The sequence below is a fragment of the Haemorhous mexicanus genome, chromosome 13, assembly GCF_027477595.1.
Source record: "Haemorhous mexicanus isolate bHaeMex1 chromosome 13, bHaeMex1.pri, whole genome shotgun sequence".
NCBI classification, from domain to species: domain Eukaryota; kingdom Metazoa; phylum Chordata; class Aves; order Passeriformes; family Fringillidae; genus Haemorhous; species Haemorhous mexicanus.
In genome coordinates this window covers 19,095,329-19,118,996 of record NC_082353.1, presented here as the reverse complement: position 1 = coordinate 19,118,996, position 23,668 = coordinate 19,095,329, and the positions used below count along the sequence as shown (strand labels likewise).

The 23,668-nt window shown below is 39.1% G+C and overlaps 1 protein-coding gene across 7 annotated transcripts in view; it reads right to left on the bottom strand.

Annotated features, from left to right (window-relative positions):
* Positions 1 to 23,668, bottom strand: part of MEF2A (myocyte enhancer factor 2A) — an 81,684-nt gene that overhangs the window by 20,868 nt on the left and 37,148 nt on the right. For 2 of the 7 annotated variants that reach the window (XM_059858619.1, XM_059858622.1), the window contains exons 3-6: positions 21,889 to 22,092; positions 5,181 to 5,330; positions 2,104 to 2,323; positions 1,858 to 1,917 (exon numbers count right to left, since the gene is read on the bottom strand). In XM_059858619.1, the coding sequence (XP_059714602.1) occupies positions 1,858 to 1,917; positions 2,104 to 2,323; positions 5,181 to 5,330; positions 21,889 to 22,092 (634 nt within the window). Of the gene's footprint in view, positions 1 to 1,857; positions 1,918 to 2,103; positions 2,324 to 5,180; positions 5,331 to 5,395; positions 5,528 to 21,888; positions 22,093 to 23,668 lie in introns of all 7 variants that reach the window. The other 5 variants (XM_059858621.1, XM_059858624.1, XM_059858620.1 and 2 more) reach the window with 3 other exon arrangements.

Below are 23,668 nucleotides of genomic sequence, written 5' to 3'. Positions count from 1 at the left end.
CTAAAAGCAGAAAATAAATTTTTAAAGTGAATTCTACAATAAATGCAGCAAGAAACTAAAACCATTATTGTCTGCAGACATAATTAACATGAGATACATTTCAACAGCAGCTGTCAAGCTCAAGTTGACAGCAGATTTAGTCAATCTGGTTACGTATGATTTCTTGATTGTGGCTGTAACTGAGAAGGTTCCTGTGCACCTGTCAATAGCTACAAAGTTTTTATGCCACAACTTACAGCAAGAGAAGCTCTGAAAACTTTGGGTACCCTTCTAATTTAGAATTCTGGTGTTAACCAGGTATTTGAGTTTCATTAGAGGTACTTAAAGATGTTCCCTTGTTCTTGTACAGTCACAACTCTCACTTGCATGACAAACCTTTCTAGAAGTGAGTGGGTATATGTATAACATCTTGGGTGTGATATTCTGCAAAGTAAGAGATAAGTGATGCATTTTGACTTTTTACATAAACTATTAATAAATGCAAGGAGGAAAACATTTTACTGCATTATATATGTCCCCCAAGCTGCTGTAACAGGACATTTCTAGAGTTTGATACCCCACTGCAGCACTGTAACCACTGTTTTATTTGCTTATTGAAGGAAGGAGTCTTACATCTGATGCTTCTCTTAATAAAGCCTGATTTGGGAAAAGAAGCCTGAAACAACCTGATAATAAACTTATTTAGTCTGACTTGAAAAATTCTTATGGAAATCAACATCTGACCTCTATGGTTTCTAAAACTAGTAATCTTTTTTCAACTGAGGAAGCTTCCTCCATTTAAAATCTTGCTTACCTGATGGAAACCACTCTTTAATATTTCATATCTTTGCTGCACATGGCCAAGGAGTGGATAAAGAGTGGAAAGTCAATCCTGTGCTTTCAGCCTTGGAGAGCTGCAGCATTTTTTATTCATCAATTCAATTGCCTGATTTGATGTTCAAAGAACTTTTTCCCAGCTGCCACACTAAGTAGCCAGTGGGCAAACACTGAAAGGTCAACAGTTGCTTCTCTAATTCCATGCTATGAACACTTCCCAAGGGGAGTTGGGTGTGTTTGCAAGACTGACCTTCAGCCAGCTTCCAGAGGCACAGGAGGAATGTGACCAAAGCGGGTGAGCTGTCATTTATTTTGTCTGTCTGTGGCACGACACATTTCAATGGCTGCCTGCCCCTCTATCAGAGTGCTAAATTTTGTTTAGGGGAGACAAAATATTATTGAAATGAAAAAGTGCTATCATATATTTTTACTGAAGGCCAAAAAATATTGTGGATTTGATTTTTGGCGAGATCTCTAATTTGTTTTCAAAAGAAATTCTGATCATCATCCAAAACTAAGACAGATCCTAGCTATCAGTTTCCAAGATTTATTGCTTTCTTCATGTAATTGCTAGAAAATGATTAGCAAGATACACATGGCAATACAAACAACACAGTCTGTATTTGCTTCCTTCTGATTGGCACCACAACCAGCATCAAACATCCATGTCCTGCAAATACTGAAGTTGAGAACTGAGCTGAGCTGCCTTTAGTGCAATAGTTCAGATTTGGCAAACATAAGATGTTTTTAGAATGCTGTAATTACACCTGTAGAGAAACACAAAAGCAGCAGCACGCTACTACTGAAAACCACTAAAATAAAAAAGGTGAATATTACTGAAGTGGAAAGGGCACAGCAGTAAAAAGTTAAATGTCTGATAATAATTTATAAAACTTGACAGTAACAGTGCAGCTAAAAAAATTAAGACTTTTGTTCTCCCACAGCCACTTTTTCCAAAGAGTCAAAATAAGAAATTGCTTTTGAAAAACTGAGAAACTGAACCCACGAGACTATTTTTTATAACAAAGACACTGCACTTACCCACTGGACTGGTACCAGCTCCATTTGGCACTGAGAGATCAGTTGTCCCCAGCATTCCACCTAATCAAAATAAGCCAGAGCATTAGACTGACTTGCCCCATTACAGTGTCGAGGAATTCTGTACGTCAAAACTTCAGCTGAGCAAATGCAGTGACAGCACTGAGAACCTGTAACTCAGGAGGGCTCCTGTGGGCTCTGACAGGGGATGCTGGGTGTGGAAGGAGGGGCGGCAGCAGCAGAGCTCACCTGCGTTGCCGGCGCTGGGCGGTCTCTGCGGCGCCCCGGGGGACACGTTGCGGTGCAGGGTGCTCTGGGGCGGGGACAGCATGGTGGTGTCCGTGAGCGAGGAGCTGGCAGCCAGGGATGGGGACACCAGGGAGCTCCCGGGGTTGCTGTAGGTTAAAGTGTTGGGATTGGACACCGGAACCGTCACCGACATGGAGAAGTTCTGGGCGGGCAAGCCGGGCTGCGGGAGAGAAGACGAGGAACAACAAGGCAACGCCGTTAGCATTAACTGTGATTGCAGAAACAGCACATCAGAAAAATTCTGTCACGGCAGCTTGTTGGTTTTTATTAAAGTTAATTCTGTTAGTTTTTAAAATCTATGAAGCGTACAGTTTGAAAACATCCATTTGTTGTAAAGTATGGTGTTAAATTCTTATACATCACGTAATTTACAGTGCCAAAGAATTACTCAAACTTCTCAAATATGTAAAGTTCAAACAGAGAAAACTAAAAGTATTCACATGAATTCACAAGCTTATAAATACAATAAATCTAACAGTGAATTTGGATTATTACAAAGCAATGACAAGCTAAACATGTCTACAAATCAATGAACTCTTGTACCTTCAAAATGTAAGCATAAACATGCACGTTACAAACAATTATCACACAAAAAAGAACAAGTTAGTAATAACATTTTCTAGCAATAACTTTGCCAATATATTGCTATTAATCTCTAACACTTTGTTTTTCAACAGATTAAAAAAATAAACGGATCTTTAGAAAATCACAAAGTTCAGTAATTCGAATTTAAACATTTCAGGCTCCCCAAACCCCTGCTTTAATAACCATTTCATCTTTTTTGCAAAACTAATTTTTTTAATTCTAGTTTTTACAGCATTATTTAAAAGGCAACTGTTTTTCTGCAGTATATATGTTTGTTTTTCAACAGCTATTGAATCAAAAGCTGAGCTGCCTGCCCATCTATGGTACTCATTTGGTCATGACTAACTTCTTTGGCCTTTGTCTCATTCCTATCCTTTGACAGTGATGGGTTTCTGAAACAAAAGGAAGAGGACTATTTTTTTTCACAACTCTCATAATTACTGGAAACAAAACCATGACAGGTACAATTTAAGGACAAAAACCCAGTAGTATTTATTGACAGAATAGAGAGAGGTGATTGCTGTCATTAAGGGGTCAAAGGCAAATGACCAACACACATGACCTAGCAAGTACACTTTAAAAAATGCAATTTCATCATGTGTAGCTTAAAAACCACTTAGAATGATACTTCTGCATGAAAAGTTAGATAATACAAGAAATATAACAATAACTATACTAATTAAGAGAGCAGAATATATTCTCCACAAGAAACAAAATCTCTTACTAGTGAGAGCCAACAACAATGTCCCTACTGAAGCATTCTAAGAATAATCATCAATTTTTGGCACAGATGGAAGGAAAAATTAATGAAGCAGAACAACACAAAGCTAGCAAATCATTCACAGTATCTAACCAATGACAAGCCCTGCTGATGCTTTTTTTCAGGGGAAACTACTGGAAACTACTCAGTATCTACCAAAACCAGGGTGTTTCTACACAGCACACTGTCAAGCAGCTCAAACTAAACTGGAAATACCTGAAGTATGCTGAACACACTGCTAGGAGGGAACAGCTGGAACATTTTTTCTGTAGGTTTCTCAATACAGAACCAATAAGTGACAGCCTCCCCCCACACCTTACAATAAAGGCTGTCTGCCCATCTATGGTGTTCATTTGGTTACGACCGAATTCTTCACGCTTTGCCTCATTCCTATCCCTTGACAGCAATGAGTGCTCGAGAACAAGAGAAACTGTGTTCTTAAACAGCCCCAGAAGTACTGGAAACAGAAACATAATTGGTCAAATTTGAGTTACAAATACAGAGCTGCAGAGCTAAAAAATAATGTTGCCCTTTTTATTTACACTGATGTCCACACAGACATTTGGGCTGTTCCCCAAAGCCCCATTTAGCTGTAACATACTGAGAGATGAGGCCTCAAGATGTCTCAATACAGAAATGTTGGATATCAAAATCTTCAAAACAAAGAAAACCCAAAATATATTGGCTTTATTCAAGCATAACAGAAGTGATGCTGGGTGTCATGACTGTCACTCTGCTGTTCAGTCCCCAGAGATCTCTTAAGCTCTGAACGATGAAATGATTTCCAATATCAGCAGTCATTTGGAGACACTACTCAAGGGCCCCAGGGTCTGCGCAGATTAACCCACCCAGTTCATCTCCTTTAACTGCTACAAGATTTGCATCCTTAAAATATTCAAAGGCTGTGCCAGAGCCCTGTATTATTTTTCTTAGAAAATACTTAGTAATACTCGACACTAACTGATTTTTGTAGGTGGAAATTAAATGTCACCGTGAACACCTCCACAAAAACATGCAGCATTTCCACTCCTTCTATCCCCAAACTGAAGTTCTGGAGCCAAGTGACTTATGGCTGCACACTGGGTTGCCACTTGGGAGAAAATTTTTAAATATCCTTCAGTGCTCAAGGAAGTATCCATTGGAATTTCAGAGGAGCAATCTTTTGAGGCTCTCATTCTGCAGCAGCCTTGATTTTAAATATCTAAATAACTTTCTACGTCCAGACTTGAGCAAAATAAATTCTACTGGTTAGATGACAAAATTAATCCAATTCTCTTTGCCTGCTTGTCACATACTGTCAAAGCTTGATCACCAGACAGATGAAGACCTACAAGATGTAAATAAACGATCCTACACCCCACAACGAAAACCTATCTTGGTAAATATATTTTAGGTAGGATTAGGTAATGCAGTAGGCTCCTGAAATTTTGAAATGTTGTCTTGTGCTCGAAAGGTATGAAAAACTGAGAGTGCAAAACCCAAGCTAGAGATGATTCTTCTTATTCTTTACAATAAAATGTATTTTAACAAGACCAAGTATCACAACCTCATTTTTCCTCAGAAGGCCTTCTCCCTTCTCAAGCCATTACATCCTCTTGTCTTTGAAGTGGTTTTCAGTGGTAAGCAAACACCATGAAAATTCTCATGCATGTAAGAGAAGCACAAACCATACTTTAGTACTCACTGCGATTTTATGATTCCGCATCATATTATCAAACTCTTCATTAATTTTTTTATATTTTTCTTCTGTATGTGGCGTGAGCACATATGAAGTGTCAGGGTCCGGGCTGTCGCACCCTCTGTGTTCCTTCTTGTTCAGAGCCTAAATAATGAAGTTAATAAAAAGGATCAACAAATAAAAAGTAGAGATAAAATAAAAGTACTTACAGGGCCTCGCTTGAAAATAAAATCACTATCTTCATTTAGTTTGCTGAATCTGTCCTCCGATAGTGGACTGTGCTCAAAGTAATCGTCAGCATCAGGGCTCTCACAACCATTAAGGCCTTTCTTTCTTAAGGTCTGAAATACAATTGGAAAATTCACATACAAATCATACTAACTTGCCAAGAAGTTTTGTACACTACTGAATCATTCAGAGCCCCTGAAACTACATTAAACTTTCACAGACAAAACTCACTGTGCAACAGACAGAATCAGTCTTTCAAGATAGTGGCAAAGTACACAAAGAGAAAAGGTTCACCCAGGTGCCATCTCACAGGTAACTTCCCCCTACAACCACTTCATCTCCCAGCACTGCATGCAAAATCATTTTTAGACACTGGCTGATGGAGAGAAGTTGCCTGACAAGGAACATTCAAGCTTGTGGCAAAGGAGTTCATGTATTTACTGGTAATTAAAAGCCAGTTTACTGGATCTTTAATGAATTGATTTTAGCATCCCAATTTTAACATTCACATTTTAAAGAGCATACAGTTATATTCTGACAAACACAGTGGCTAAAATTCTGATCCAGTTAAATAACTGCAGGACATTAATATCTGTAACATTCGGTCTCAAAAGTTGACAAAGACAGGATCTTCCTGTCATCCTGCACGATAACAAGAACTGCAAAAAAGAAATTACATAATGCCTCTCTAAAATGACTTCGCTTGCTAAATATAAGCTTTTTCAGAGTCCTTCAGACTAACTTTATGGGGCTACTTCCTGTTTTCTGATGGAGAACTCACATCAACATCCCCTGGAAAAAAAAAAAAAGCAAGCTTGTCTACAATCCAGCCATTAAAGAAAGGATGTGAAACTACAGGTCTCGTGATCAAATTACAAGATATATTTGTATTTCTTGTTTTTCTTTTTTACCCTATTACACAATCAGAAATTTTTCTCTGCAAGCTCTAATTCATAACAAAACAGTATTTAAAGCACTACCTGTAAAAAAAATCTTTTTTTTTTAAGTTTCAAAAGGAAAGGAATAAAAATTTTAAACAGATATATGTTATTCATACATAAAGCAGCAGTAGGACCATACAGGGATGAGGGAGTTGCATACTTTCTTTCTGTCAGAAATTATCTATATTCCATGAATTTTACATTAAAACCCTTAAAGATCAGAAATCTGCAAGCTGCCGTTTCCAGCGCCATAAAAAACCCCCGTGTTTTCCTATAGAAGAAATTTCCATTACGCACTGAAAGTCTGATTTACAAAACATTTTAGCTCATAGTATTCGCCAGCATTTTTTTACTGTCAACTGATTTTTAGTACAATAAAAAATACATACGACTTCCTCACTATTCATATATATGCAAAATCCTGCTTATTTCTACCGCAGTTTGAAAGCGGGAACTGAAAATCCAACTCGCTGCCTGAAATTCTTTAATATCACAGTTCACCATAAGCTGCAATTCCTTCTCAAGTTTCCTGGCTTGCTCCACGTATCCCACACAGTATCTGGAACTCCCACAAAAATGTAATCACTAAATCAGCATATGGGGAAAACAGGTGTAGGCTCCTCCAGCACCTGTCACAGCTCCGATGCCGCTCCTCCAACCAATAGCCGGACACGTAAATGGACTTGGCCATACAAGGGCCGGCTGCTCGGCCTCTCAAGGTCGGAGCCTGTTATCCCTCTCGCAGCCCTTCCTAACAAGTCAGCCTGCCACTCTGCTACACTTTGATATCAGCAGGGAAAACGTTAACGCTGTGTAATCTGGATTACACTTAACCCCTGCAGCCCACAGCGCCCTGGAAATAGAACCCAAATGTCTTCAGGCGCGTTGGGCATCAGCGCGCGGTGCCCGGCACACGATGACAGAGCTGCACGGAGGCTCTGCAAAGGAAGGGCTGCAAGACACGCACACACAGAGTGCAGCTCCTGTGACAAACACGCTGAGGCAACTGAAGTCTTGCAGCAGGGAGCTTCAGCAGAGCTCCTTTCGATAGTCTAAAGTAATCCAGTGAAAGCTTTTAAATGTAATGCTGCCAGTTCATCCCCCGAACAGTAAATTATCCTCCTCCGATTTAAACAAAAAGGAAGAGATTTAAATGTAAAAATGCCTCCTTCCTCTCGGTGACTGTGTGTCATTTTTGCTAACAATGGGGTTAACTCTGCTTTGACTCATGAGGAAGGAAAATGCCTCAGTATCTCCCGTTTCAGGCTCTGGAAACCGTCACTCCAGATGGGGTTCCTGTCATTGTGGAGGGATTTAAGCCACAGTTCCCTGTCACAGATAATAAGGCTGGGTCCAACAGCCAGAGCTCTGCCTCCTTATCACCAAAACACCAAGTGCCACTTTGAGGACCTGACCATAAAAAGCCTGCGAACTTTTATCAGAGCCCAGTAACACAATAGTAAAACATTCCTGCTCGGCGGCCAGGGCTGCGCACGGAACGCCGCGAGCAGCTGGCGCGGGCAGGCGCAGCCGAGGGGAGCCAGCCCCGGCAGAGCCCGGCACGGCCCCGCGCAGGGGAACGGCGGGGACCGGCCCCGGCCTCGGGGACCCGCTCCGCGGGGACGCGGCAAAGCCAAGCTCCACAAACAAGGGCTGACTCCGCCCTCGAGATTCTCCAGGGCTAAAATGCGCTGCTTCTCCAAATATTGTAAATAACTGGGCTCTGAGCAATTTCCAAGATGTTATCACAGAGATCAAAATTTTATTAACTTTGAGGTTGCTCAGATGAAAAAATTTGGTGAGACCAAGTAATTTGTGTAACATTAAGAGACTTTTATTTCTCTGCTGTGAAACACAAGTTTGTTTAGGACACAATCATAGTATTTGCAGTGGAGACTAATAGATATAAGGCATAATTTTTTCTTACCACAGCAAGAGGGGAAAAGAACATTAAATTTCAGGTTTTGTTATTGGATGCTCACTGCAATTACCTTCTGGTGTGAAGTCTTGTTTTCCAGATCATGTAAGGGAATGTGTAGCCCTTTCAGTAAATCTGTGTTACTTTCCACTTCCTCTAAGACTTAGCCAAAATTACTGGAAATTGTTCCAACATGTTTGCCAACACACTGTATTGTGCCCCAGTAACTAAGATTGTGCAGCTTTGATCTCAGACTGCACCAACTGATGAGAGAAAAATACTGGTTTTACTCAGAAAATAATGCTGAGTATTTACAACAAACCAATGCAGGTGTGAAATCTTTTTTTAAAAAGAATGAAGGAAACACAAAAATATATTTTTGTGACACACAAAGTCACTACACAAGTGTTCCAGACAGCTCTGGTCATCTTGATATTGCAGAATGACCCAGGAGCTGTAAACTGCTTCTATTCCACTACCAGTCTAGTATTGATTTATTTTGATTCGAATGGCAAGAGCTTAGAAAACACTGTATGAGAATGGCTGGACCAGCTATGACGGGTTTAAATATTGCAGTCGAGCACATGGTACACGAGCCCCAATATTTTCCTGAACTTCCCCACACATATGCAAAGTAGTTTTTAATTGCACTTTGCAATTAAAATTAGCATTTTGCTAATTTAAGAAAAGAATCATGCCTTGGCAAGAAGCATCTAAGGAACAGAAGAAGGGCTTCTTGCAAAACAACAACAGAAAGGAATAACTGGCTTCTCTCTACGATTCAGTATAAATTTTACTGAAACTGATAATAAAAATAGCAAAGAGTATAAAAGCATAATAAAGTCATTTATTGTTTGATCCGTGAGAAAGCAGAGCTGATATTCAACCACCTTAGTGTAATTATCCTAGCACAAGCTTTCTTCCACAAAATCCAACAGAGACACATGGAAGGCAGGACCCTGAAGGGCGCTGAGCCCCCAGAGCAGGAGATGAAGCCACCACCTTCTCCAGGCTTGCTCCAGCCTGGCTTCCAGGGGCTCTAGATACTGCTCAGGGGCAGCTCTGGGAACCAGGAACTCTGAACCAATAAACATGGATGGGTCACTGCTTCCAGAGAGCAAGCAAGAGCCCCCAGCTGGCCCCCTCCCATCCAGACCCCAGGCTTTCCATCCCACTCCAAAAGGAAACGTTGCTGATGATTAAAGAGCACAATCAGTGGGTTTTGTGCTCCCATCAGTGAGTTTGGTTAAAAAGCCAAGACTTCTGATATTGTGATCTGGGCTCCTTACCAGCCCTGGCAGAACTGTAAAGAACTTGATTATGTTCATTGTCACGTCAGGAAATGATATTTTTCTGCCTTAAAGCAAGAATGTAGGATGACCTCATGTGTAAATAGTGTTATAAAGTGTAAAAAAGTGTCAGGTCATTCAAAACACTCAGTGTTTGGTTTCTGGTAATATTACACAAAAAGGAAATGGTTGCTGCTGTCAAAGCTACCATGTATCATGTTAACAGCTCTATTTTTGCACTTACTATTGGAGCTGGCCAGAGAGGATTTTTGTTGGTATTTCATCCCAAATCACTGGGAAAACCATGTCCAAAATTTGACTAAGACTGAAATGAAAAGTGATTTCCCTTGGAAAAGGCAAACCCTTTCACTTAAATCCTGTGGCTAGTTCTCCTTCTGCTCTTGCAATCAGAGCATGGAAAAGCTGCAGAGCAGCACAAATTTGGAGTAAATATGTTTTCAATATCATAACTTTTTAAAGTGTAAATATTCCTCAGGCCTGAAGTAATGGAAAAGCCCTACCAGTACTGCTAAGTATTAATGCTGCTCTGGTAGACACCTCCACCATGGATATCCAAAGGATAAATGATGAAAGTTTCCTGATGCTCTGGAGATGCCATGCAATAGTGGAGAGTATTTTTGTCTCACTAAAATGACAAAAAATTGTCCCTGTCCATTCTTTAATTAACTTATTTCTGCCGGTTTATACTCATCTGCAGGAATAGGTGGGTGGCCAAAGTGTGGGCAGAGGAGGCAGAAGGACTGGCCCAGCCTCGCTGGCAGCAGCAAACCTCAGTCACACCACCACTGACAGTCACATCCTACATGAAAAGCCACACCTTTTTTTTGTGTGATAGTCACAGAACGAAGGACAAAGCAGTCACAGCACCAGATTCCCACCCAGTTTTCTTTCTTAATACATGAAAGATCAGTGAGACAAAGCAGGGCATATTCCTTTAGTGCAGCTCAGCTCCCTTCCCACAGCAGGCAAGGACCACTTGTGTCACTACAGGCTTTGCATGCAGAGAAACATCCTGCTGAAAGCAGGACAATTGTTTTATTATTTGCTTCCTGATACATATTATTGCCAAGAAGTTGAGCCTAAAATCTGGCTGTTTTTCTCTTCTTTGATAACACAAAATATTCCACTTTCATCAGCCTGAACAATAGTAAGGTGTCTCATCCTTTAGATATCATTATGTCTCCCCTATTATGTATAAAACATATTCAAGTACCCGAGGAGTATTCTTAGTCACCAAAAGCTATTTTTAGTTTTTAAACTTCCTGCGGGTCAGTTTGGCTACAGAAGCATCATCATTGCTGTTTCTTTTCTCTAAATTAACAACACAGCTCTGCAGAGTCAGACCTTGACCCTACAGTGCTGGGTATGCGAATTTACCACTATCTAAAATCCAAACAGGAATGAATCCCCACAAACATCAAAGAGGAACAGGCAGAGAAAAACCAAATAATTCAACTCAGTAATGGTGTTTTGTCTATTTAAACTCATCAACATTAATTCTGTAGGCTGAAATTTCTTTTTCCACAGACAGATGTAGTGTATTGTTTTATGTGATGTTTACAAACTCGATATATTTTCCCCAGGCTCTATTAATATTCTCAACTTCAACCACTGATGCATCTGCAAATTTCCTTCTGAAGCTGTTTTGCTGTCCTTTGAGTTGGGAGGCTACTTACATTTAGCCCTAATACTGCTCCTTTCAGTATCCCTGACACATTTTCATTACATTTTGCCATGCTATCAGTTCAAATTTCCATTCTAATTATAGCCACAAACACATCCATCCCAAACCAGCCAGGGAAGGAGTGGTGCCCAGCTTTCAAAACTTCCCTGAAACGCACAGGAGGCCAAATTAGATTATGACAGACATTTCCATGAGCTAAGCAACTTGGAGAGCTTAACTTCTTAAAGAACAAGACCTTCCCAGTCTTTCTGGCAGGCTCCCCAACCATAATACTGCATGCTAAAGAAAATCTGAACTATTGACATACTCCTTTCAGCTTACTTAAATAATATTTTCCATACTTGTGCTCAATTAGTAGTGATATTTAAAAAGCAAATAATTGACATTATGCAAAAATACATGGACATGAAAAATTCTGAGTGCAGTACTTAAAGTTTGCTACAGCAATTCTATTTCTTGGCCAAATATTATAGCTTGCTATGGAGAAAAAAAAGAGGTTTAGGATTAATTACTTATTCCAGGGTTTTACAAATAAAAAACTTCTAAGCCTGCCTAGCATTATCCACACAAATACAAAGAAGAGCCCTTTTAGCCATGCTCTATGTTCAATTTTAGGCAAAGGTATTCAGCATTTACAAATGAAAAATGTTCATGATTTGAAATTTTATCAGTGTCCCTGCTATAAACCACTCTAAGAAAAGACACTGTCTTGTTTCAAATGTTGGACCACTTCCAGTATCTGGCAAATTTTAACATGTATCCCTGGCTTGCCAAACATGAAAGCTAGCTGTCAAATTCCTCCCAGATATGATAAAGATGGCACTCAGGATTCAAACTCTCATTTATATAAAATAACACATACAAAAGGTTTTTAGACTTGATATGGCATGAAGTTTAAATTCTAGCCTGAAGCATCTTTGCTGTGAAACATTATTTTAAGTAGATAACCACAAGCAATTACTAAAGAATTAGAACTTTCTGGGCTATAAAATCCTCTCTTCACCCCCAGAATTTTACCCAGCTCTGGACTAGAAGCTGTGAGAAAGGCAGCTGCATGCTTGTATTTGTGATTTTAGAGAAACACTATCTGTGACCCGTGGACTTTTCAAAGCAGTTGCTGACCTACAAACAAGCTGGACTGCTTGGTCCTAAATGAACTCCTTGAGACTTAAAATGATTAGTAATCCATTAGCACTGATAATGCTGTTTCCACAGTGACAGCTTAGTCAAGCTCTCAAAGTTCAATTTTTGATGCATTTGTCTTTGTTTCACTTTCTATCCAACTCAGTAGATCATTAAATTTTATATCACTGAGCAGATTTGCATTTTACCTATTTTACAGACAGAACCATCAACTAGGTTTTCCCATTAAAGAGTACTAAAGTGCCAGTTTAACTCATTCTTTTTCAATCTTTTTATTTAAAAAAACAAGGACAAAATAGACTGATATTCATTTTCAAGAAGCACAAATTATTCCTTAGCATATAAATTAAATACATTTTATAGTCCTTCCAGGGATTATAAATTTGCCAACAAACAAAACTAATGGTAAAATGGAGCAAAACACAGCTCTGTGTTAGAACATTCAAAGAGATATTTCATGTTACATAAATGCTTCACTTCAGTTCTCACCCAAATAACAATACATAGAGCTACAAACTCAGCCTCCCAAATGCAGATCTTCATGTACTTGCAATGGTTAAATTATAAATCAGCAGCAGCAGTAGCTGACTGAAGGCCTCCTTTCAGCAACAGTGCACTGCAGATAAGCCATATGGAACATGAAAAGTTTCCAAGTGCAGCAATCCATCTGCATAATATCCCTCATAATCTTTTAGAAGTTCTTTAGGAAAAATATTATCTCCTACTCAGAGTTTGCCAAGAAAAAAAATGGCTTAACTCAGATTAGAATTCATTTAATAAAAAGAATGGGGTTCTTTAGGTCTACCTGCTCATGTAGTATTGCAATTACAAATATTTTTTGTCCTGAATAGTTCTTTACAGCGTTAAAATTGGAAAGGATAACAGAACTGTTTCAGAGTCTTGGTACTCAAGATAATTTAGTGCTATCAAAACAGTAATTACAACACGAATGGCAACCATTCCCAAAGAAACTGTTTAGTAGATTTCAAGGATTTATGCTATTGTTAAAATAGTCACACGTAAGATTATGGGCACTGACTACATCTCCTACCTTTAATATTTGTATGGAATCACCACCTTGTTTCACCAAAAAACACCCCACAAATAAGCAAGCTGAATGAGACAACTGAAAGCAGGTATTTGAAAACACCAGCTGAGATCAGTGTGTACAACAGGAAGCAGAGAGCCCCCCCAAAAATAAGGAAATTATGTACAAGCAATTAAATCTCTGGTTTTACTGAACTAAAATAATGAGAATATTAGAGCTGTGTCTGGAAGTCCCACAATGTCCCAATTCATATTTCAAATACAGAACTTCTCAGTTGTGTGTCAACACATTTAACACGTTTTTTTCCCTGGGTAGCCTCCATTTAGTGCAAATTATTCAAAAGCCAGAGCACCTCTTTGAACACTGTCCTGACTTAATGTGAAAAGGGGTGGAAAATCTAAGGTGGGACCTTGAAAGTTAGAGAGAAAAGGCTGTACAAGAATCAGGGACAGAGAAATTTGAGGAAGCTTTATCATGTAATTCATGTCAATATTAGATAAAGACTGCCTCTGGAATGCCTGATTTTTTTTTCTCTTTTTAAAAAGTCACTGTAATCAGCAAGTACTGAATTTTAAGTTATTGCAGGAAAGAGGAGGGCTTTAAATGGTACCAGTTTGTTACAGTTATAGAAGAGTTTACAGGGGGACAATGTGTAACAGCTTGATCTAAAAAATCTTTACAACATTCCCAAAATATTTGGGAGCTTTTAATAAAAAACGTATTATTCACTTCCTGTTGAAATTACCTAGTATTTCCAGTAAAACATAAAATTTAAGTTAAAATTCACCCTACTGCCAATTGAACTAACTTGCCTAGCATTGCATAGTCTACACTATGACTTACAGGGCTCCCATATGAAATATCACATCACTGATATGACATAAGATGTACCCAAAAAACCTGCCTAAGTCACTCAAAGAACTGGATGTGCACTCGTCTACAAGTACGGTGAAGAATGGCATGTCACAAGTTGTGTGTCACATGTCATGTGTCAGTCACATGTCACAGGCTGTTAGAGTATTCAGAGGTCTGCACCACAGGAACTGCCACCACCAATATTTTCTTTCTTCGGGTGCAGCTGGTCCCCAAACCACTCCAGGAGCAATCACCAAGGGAAGTGTTTTGTTCAGGTGAGTGTTGAGCGTTACAGCCCCCATGGCCACAGCACCTGCAGTAAAACCCTGGCAGGGAACAAGCCACAGACTCCCTGAGCCTTCAGCTGCACAAGCACCATCAGCTCGTGGCCCAGACATTAAAAACTGCAGACATGGTGAGGTCCAAAAGGCAGGGAGTAGTGAAGCACTGGAGATAACCCTCCCCTCCTTTGGGCAGCTCATGCTCAAACATGAATGTGAGGAAGAAGCTGCACTGCTGCTGTCCCTCCTGCAAGGTGGTTAATCCCTGGCAGAAGACACAACCAAACCCACGAGCCTGGAAGTCAAAAGATGGGGTTACATTAAGTCTCCACTGAAATCAAGCCTACAACATAAAGAACAGTCCTTCATCTTGCTGTAGCTGCAGGAGATGCTTTGTTCTGGGTCTATTCTTTCCACGCACAGCTTGTGTAAAGTCACTCTCTCTTGATCAACAGATGCCATGGTCCTCACTTTGAAATTGCAAAGTAAAAATACACTTTTCTGTCACTACAGAATTTCAAAAGCACCAAATTCTGCAGCAACACAAGGGCTGCAGAATACATGAGACCAGCACAGCTTGAAGAACTTGTTCATACAATAATTATGTCTTTGTGTGACTGCCTGCATGAACTCCAGCACTAACAAGCAATGAGCTGTTGCGAATTTTCCTGGAGTCAGTTTTCAATCCTACTTAACACAACGTCTCCAGAACAGCTAAACCCAGAACTCAATCTCTGACAAGCGTTTCCTGAGCAGTGGGTGTGAGAACTGGACCCTGTGTGTCTACCCTATAAATTTCAAAAATAAAAATATTCTCCTAACACGGAGCAGAAACAGTTGGAAAAACAACGCTTGTGTAGCTGGGACATAAAACCAAGTTTCAGACAGAGGAGAATCCAATCCCTGCCTATTGCAGGGCTGGTTCTGCAGAGATTTCTGGTAGAGCACACAAAAGCTCTGTACCAGTATTTGACACGGATTTAGGATTCTGGCCCTCCCAGCAGCACAGCCTCCAGAGGAGCATCCGATCCAATCTGAGATTGTAATGATGCACAGCCAAGTCAGCTGCCACTCATCACTCAGTGATCAGCTTTTTCTGGTAGTTTATTAAAAATGAGAACATCACAGTGAATTTCAGTTCACAGCTTAAAAGTCACGTCACTGGTATAACTGTGACAGGGCTGGTGTAGGACAGAGAGCACCCTGAACTGCAGCTACATAAAATCACTGCTGGCAATACAGCAGCCAAGTACAGTCATTATTAGCAAGACTTCAGAAATTTCTATAAAAAGATGCATTCTAGACAAACTTCAGATATCTATATGCTTTAAGTAGTGACTAAATCTGGAATTCATCAAAATTCAGAATACCAGCAGAGCATGGTAAATTTAAAGCACCGGCAGTGTTTTAAAGAGGTAGAAGAATTAATGTATTCTTAACCCTAAAACACTAAATTTATTCACTGCTTTAGATACAAGGGAAGTACAGCTTTAGATTATTTGCAGGCAAACCAAAGCTGCTTCAAAAAAAAAAAAAAAAATTGAAGTCTATCCTACTTCTGAAAATTCTTTATATATCAGCAATGAAGGAATGCAAAACAACATGAACTCAGAACAAAAACTTTTTGCCAGTACTGTCAGCTTGCTTAAAGTCACCAGTAATCTGATATTTTGAAATAAATAAATAAAGAGGTACGTTAATCATGTGTATGTCCAAAGAAATTTCAGCACAGCCAAAGAATTAAAATAATATTGTTGAGTAAAACAGTATTACCAAATGCAAGATATGGAAAAATCAATAACAGTAAACAACTAAAAAAAAAATACAGTGGGAATTAAGTGTTGAATTTAATCTCCCAAACTAAAAAGAAAGAGGAGGGGAGAGAAATGAGAGACAAAGACACCATCAGGAGGGGCAATTGTTCTGTTCAGCACAAAATGCACACTTGTCTTCTGTCACAATACTGAAAATAAATATTTGCTACCTTGACCATATTTTAAATTTTTCAAGGTAGTTGTTTTTTTTCTAAACCATGAGTGGGAACTAAAATCCCTAGGTAGAACCTGTTAATAAGTCAGGTTTATAGCAAACACTTCTACTAGAAAAAAATAAGATTCAAACCACTAGACACAGACACACAAGAATATACATGTGTATGTGTATATATACATATGTATACATACATCTATATAAAAGCTTTTGATGACTCATTCCAGACCACTTCAGTTCTCAAGCACTTTCCCTCTTTTTAAGGTAAGCTGAAAGAAAATTTTAGTCCTTAACCATACATAAATCCTCCTCAACCACCTCCTTAAAATGTCTCAAAGGTATTTGTGTGCCATCTCAAATTATTTGAAATGTTATATGCAGTATAATTACATTTACATAATCATTTAGCAAATCAAGCCCAATAATGCCTACATTTTCTCAGCATCATGGGCAGATTACCAAGTCTTTTCCTTCCTTCACTGAAATAATTTTTAAGCTTCTTCCTTCTTTTAAATGTGCACCACTTATTCCCACAGTGTTTGGAGACCAAATCAAGTGGTTTGAATTACAAAAATACATAATACTACACCAATACATGCTCTTCTATCAGCCCAAAGCTTTTTTCTTTCTTTATTCCCCCCAGGTTTTGCTCACTTCTGGCAGTTCTCCATCTATCAAATACGCAGGAATGCAAAACACTGTTAACACATCACAGTGCCAGCCTCCCTCCAATCTCCAGTGTGTGTTTAACCATCAGCATTCCTGGTGCCACCTCACAGTTCTGTAAAGCTGTGCTGATATTTCACAGAGATGTGGAGATTTTAGTCACATACATTCAGCATCAGTTTTCATTTTCTTGATTGCGGGGCACTTTCTTCTTAAAAATAAATTTAAAAACTTATGGTGCAGCTTGTGTTATAAAACATTTCAAAGAAATAATTATTTTTTAAAGAATTTGGCCCAGTTTCCACCATCTTACTTTTTAGCTTTGAATAGCAAAATACAGAAGCCCAAATTGCTTTGCAAATCCTTATCTAGATCGGATACACCAGGTATCCACCAAGGAAGGAAACAAGATCAATTAACTGAAGGTCATTCTCATCTAATTTTGTATGTGTGCATCCAAGTATATATTTAGATACAATTCCCAGATCTTCATTTTCATATGAAGTCAACCCAAATTTAAAAAAAAGGAAGCAATGAACCAATTCAAGTGCTACCAAAACAAACTACTACGCACCAACAACAGTTCAAAATACACATTGGTTATTCCCAGCCTGGAAAAGAAGCAATGCTGGGAGGTGGAGAAAGCTGGATGAAAAACAAAACCAGAGAGCTTTTGGTTTATAAACACAGTGTTTCAACACCAACTTTTCTGTTTATGCTCCCCACACTGTTACACTTGTCTCTTGGCATATGCTCCATCTGGCTGGGGAGATGCATCTGCTTCTTCCTGCTGCAGGCTCTCCACGTGCAGCTGAGCTCTCCGTGCTCACTCGGAGCCAGGAGCCAACAATCCCATCTCTGATCCCAGAGATGTTCCTGACTACAGAACATGCACTGCTCCTCTAACAGCTCCATTAACATTTGGTGAAAAGGCAGAGATGAAATGTATTTTAATGCAAGAAAACAGCTGATTACAGCAGAAGATTAAACTGGCTTGTTGACCCTTGTTGAAAGCAGCAGCAGGGTCATTTACCTGCTTTGTCTCAACTATAACAAAATCACTCTCACACCAAACCATCACAAATGTTACTCCCCATTACAGTCACCTATTCCCATGGTAAGGTATTTAATACAAACATCCAAATCATTTGCTGGAATTCACACCAGAGCAGTCCTTCCACAAGAATGAGTATGATTGCAATAATTACCTGCCATAGTTTAAGAGAGATTTTTTTTTGTACTTTCTAGTTATAATTTTTATTACAGATCATTACCTATTTCAAGGACAGCTGTCAATATCTGGGGTATAACCTAAGCCTTATTCAGCACATTACTCTACACTGAAAACAGCATTAAGCTACAGAGCACAGGAGAGGCTCATTAACTGACACCCACCCGGAATTCTCCTGGGCACAGATGCCAACTGGGAAAGTAGGTCACATTTTACACAGGCTCCTAAAAATCAAATCACCTCAGTCTGATGAGGTGAGATGAGGAACAAGCAAAACCCACCATGGCCAAGTGTAGGTGAAATAAACCCTGGTTTACTGTATCAGTCAAGGAAAATTAAAACATGGAAAAAGATAAAAAGCTGAACTAAACAGGCAGGAAGAGCCATCTTCAGCCCTTGACTCCCAGAACTGAGGCTGGGAGAGAGGGAACAACTGCGCAACTGCTGCTTTCTGAGGCCTTACTGAGGGGCAGAAGGACCCAAAATGGAAGTGATATCTTATTGTAAATGATCTGCAAAAATCTTAACATCCTGCATACAGTGTCTGTTCATCTCCCTCTTTTCCTTTGGATTTAGAAACAATGAATGCTCTGCTCAAGGTCTCAAATTGTCTTTTATACATTAAAACATTTTGTTGACCATATGGATACAGAATCCTGATAAAACCTGAAATTCTTCCCATTTTACTCTGCAGAAATACTTCTTTCTTCAGGAAAAATAATTACCTGTCAAGAATAATCTGTTGCAGAAAAAAAGTCCATGAACATTAAAGCATGAAATGCTTTAACACCTACAGCAAGTCCTTCAAATCACAGACAGCACTTCAGCGTAACAATCTGCAACTGTGCCATTATGGGTTTGTAAAACCAAATACATGATCCCAGCATTTCAAGAATTCAAAGCACACACTGAATAAAAATTTCACTCTTTTCAATACCTCTATATGGTACCCCTGTGCTGTGCAAGAGCACTACCTTACACTCCAGTAACCTCATGAAAGAACAGGTATAGGACAGTAACAGATCATTCCCATCTACAAAAACATGTTCAGCGAAAGACATAACTGCTTGAATAAAAAAAAATTTCTAATATTCATTTAAGATGCCAGTGCTCTCCCTCCCACTATGTTTTCACAAACATTCCAGCAGCAACAGAAGACACCAAGCTCTGGGCATATGAAAGCAATTCCTATGCCAAAACCGAGCAGGAGACAACTACAAGGGGAAGATGTCTCATCGATTTCACTTAATCATTTACAACATTGCTATCTACCCAGTATTGGAAATAAACAGCAGCAGATTTGTTTCCTCCCTTACCCAGCTTCTGAGCTGTGTGGAATTACCTTCCTTCTAACCCAGGAAAACTCACCCTCCTGTCATGCACACGGGGACCACAGTGGCTCCAGAATAGTTCCACGGTGAGCCAATGTCCCAATAAATGCCATTTGTCACATTCAAGGAGGTAAGTGAATTACTAAACATCTATACATTAGCTTTACCTCCATCCAATGGAATTACTTTTTATAATTCAGTTTAGTATGAATTTGACAGATTTTAGGTGCTTTGCTGCAGTAATTTTCATTTGTTAAAACAGAATTTCAATGTCATTACAAAAAAAGAGAAGCCATTTTACATTGTTCTTTCAGCATGTTTCCAAAATGCTGGTGATGTCACTAAACATCTATCACACTCCAAGCACCCATCAATCCAGAAAGAAAAAAACCCAGAAATATTTCACAACCAGCCTAAAAAGCACACAGGATTAATCTGAAGAGGTAGGAGGCTGCATTTCTAAATTATAGTGCATTTGAAAAATGGGAATAAAGTCCTGAATTCCACACTATCATAAAACATTAAACCCAGAGAAGAAAATTAGAAAGAATCTGCAGATGAGTCCTTGCATGTTCCCCCAGAGCACATCTGCCCTTGGGTGCTAAGTGCACTTTTAATGTACTTGTCAGGGGTCAAACACTTGACCCTGGTAAAAAAAAACCCACCAAGAGGAACCCAAAAAAGCAGCCTTGCACAGAATTATTCTGGAAGAGGTCCTCAGTCCTCGTGATGTGAAGAAGCACCATTACCATGAGTCACAACACAGAGGCCCTTCATGCAGAACAAAACCCAGCTGAACTTGCATCCCTGTCTCAAACTCATGTCTGTCACCATCAAAAGCTCATTCTGCAGGAATTAGGTTTTCCTTCCTCTCCAGTGGCTATCCCTTATTTATGCTAATCCAGTGACTAAGCCTTCAACTCTTCATGGCTTGTATTATCCCTCTCTTGAGAACTCAGTGCTGAAGACAGAAGTTGGAGAGGGTTTTTTTCTGATCATAAAAGGCAGTTGACAAATTAGCAGAGAATCTTCTCAGAAAGAAATATAAAGCATTTGTCTGTATCTCAGTTTTGTCAATCTGATTTTTTGCTTGCACACTCATGTACAAGATGAGCTAGTACCATCCCTGTACTCTGATCCCCTTGGCAATAGACTCTTCAGCTATTCAAGGCTAATCATTATTCTGAAATCATTCCTAAAAAGCAAGGCATTTGTTCAGAAGACAACTTCAGAATTTAAATTAAACCCTTAAGTCAGCCACCTGTTTTGGTCTATTTACAGGACTACTGGAGACATGCTCTGAAATGCAGTTACAGTACATCAAGGCTCCAATTGCCAAGAAAATCCTTGAATTCTACTGCACCTAATTTAGAAATTATGTACTGAAAAGAGTATCTATTTAAAGCTCAAGCATTATAAAAGTAGATGAAACCAATACCTTGGAGTAAATATATTCATGCTATTCTATTACTGCAGAAACTGCAGTCGTTCTGCTGCTATTTTAATTGACAGGCACTGGACAACAAATTTAATTAAGTTCGTTTATTCCACAGATTGGCTTTTTTTGGGTTTTTTTTTTTTTTTTGGCTGAACAAGGGGCAGCAGAGGTGGTGGCTGATTTGATCCATGCTCAAGATATGACTAATAAAGTGGCTACTACCTCAGAGGAGAAAAAGGGCCAACTATAATTGTCTGTTAGGCTGAGGGCATTCTTCTGACCTTTCTCTCCCACTCAGTCGATTTTTTTCTCCCCATTAAAACCTTGAACATTTCTCCCCCTCCTTCCCCAGAAAAACAACCATTTTTCACACCTCTATTTCCATTGCCAAATGTGATTGAAATCAAACATGTTTCCCAGAAACTGGCAGGGGGTGGAGGGCAGATGGAAAAACAACATGGCTGTAAAGACAAGTTATTGCCTTAGAGAAACCAGACTAAAAGCAGTAGTTTACATTTTATAACACAGTATTAAATAACTTTAAAGCATTTGATTAAAATATCTTAAAATGCTCTATGTTGCTCTATGTTTTAATTATTAAGGAGATAAGAAGACTGATGTGTCTTCTCAAATTGTTACCTCAACAATATCTGAGTTGGTTCTGCTTTCATGGGGCTCGTTGTATTCTGTGTATTTTAGTAGAACTTTGTCCATGTCAGTGCTGGCATACTGAAAGAGTTTGTTAGAGCTGTTAAAAATGATGAGTGCTATTTCACAGTCACAGAGCACACTCAACTCATAGGCCTTCTTCATTAATCCAAACTTCCTCTTTGTAAAGGTGACCTAGAGAAGAAAGAATAATGATTGATTTATTTTTTTAAAACACATGACAAGGGTTTGAAGGAAAATAAGGTATACACTGACTGAGCCTACACCATTTACTACTACTCTAATATGCAGCTTAACACAAAAACTGCCTATGATCTATCTGGTGCCAATTTTAGGACCCAATGCTCTCTATTAGACCAAGTTAAACAACTACAAAACACCCCCAACTCTTCCACTGGTAAATAACTACCAAGAAGAATTAAATTTTAGTTAGTTTAAGTTAGAATAGGATAATTTAGCTTTATTTCCTCTGTTCAATACTTTCCAAGTATCACAACATTTTCTTCTGTGGTACTCAACCTTAATTACATAATAAAAAAAAACCCAGAACAATCAATGGAAGTAACACTTACTATGCACTATGATTTCTAATTACGTAGGGCTAAGAAATATTGCTGTTTTGTTGCTATTAAGTCATCTAATCAGATTAATTTATAATTTGACTTGCTTTCTGCCACTTGGAAACATCAGGAAACAATTGTTCTGTCCAGTTAGAACTGCTGTGGGGAAACAAACCCATTACAGACCATCACACAGGAGCATCTGCCCATCAAGGAAGGAGGAAACAGTTATGGAAGTTACCATCAGTTATGATAAAAAAAGTTTAAAAAAATCATTCCTTTCAAAAGACAGCAGCTAAGGATATAAAAGTGTCAATGCATTTGACACCCCTCTATTACAATTCCAAGCACAAGCCTCTGTGACAGGTGAGTGATCCACACGCCCCATGTCCCACAGACAACAGTCAGTGAGCTTTTGCAAGAGAGGAATGAAGTAAGACACAAGAAACAATCCAACCTGTTTTCTGGGTGTCTGTAGTTTAATTACCAAGCTGTACAACGAGTCTTTGGGAAAATGGATGGGAAACTTCTGTATATACACACCTGAAGGCTTTTTTTCTCCTCATTGTCTCACACATATTACTTTTTTAATACCATTAGTAACACAAAGTATAATCTATTATTCCCACCATGTTAACAGTCTCAGGATACACAGCTGTTGTCCTTCTGACACCTACAAGGTTATTACCTGAGTAGGAGCAGGTATAGAGAGGTATTACTGCTTAGTGTTTGTCAGGAAAAAGGCTTTATAAACAAAATGTCTGTGTGCTGTGTCACCTGGAGAAGTCCTCAGAGAAAAGAATGAAGGTTTACTGCCACTGAGGACCCGTAGGATCCTGACCAAGAGGTCTCCATTTCTTTACTGGAATTTTATCTTTCTCACCTCTTGCAAGGCTGCTTCACTTGTGAGACTCTCAGCTGGCATCAACTCCTTGCTTGGTGCTTGGACAGTGCTTAGCACAAACCCCCCTACCACAGCACCCCGAGCCTTACTTCAACACACAGGGATTATTTTAAACTCAGTTTTCATTTCAGAACCCAAAAGCAGTCTTACTCTCTAAATTTCTCTTTTTTTTCCCATTCCATTTAGAACCATATCAAACTCAAAAATATGTCTCTTTTTGCAGGTAAATCATTTCCCCAGCACTATTTTAATAATGCTTAGCAAAAAAATGGGTGAGGAGGAGACA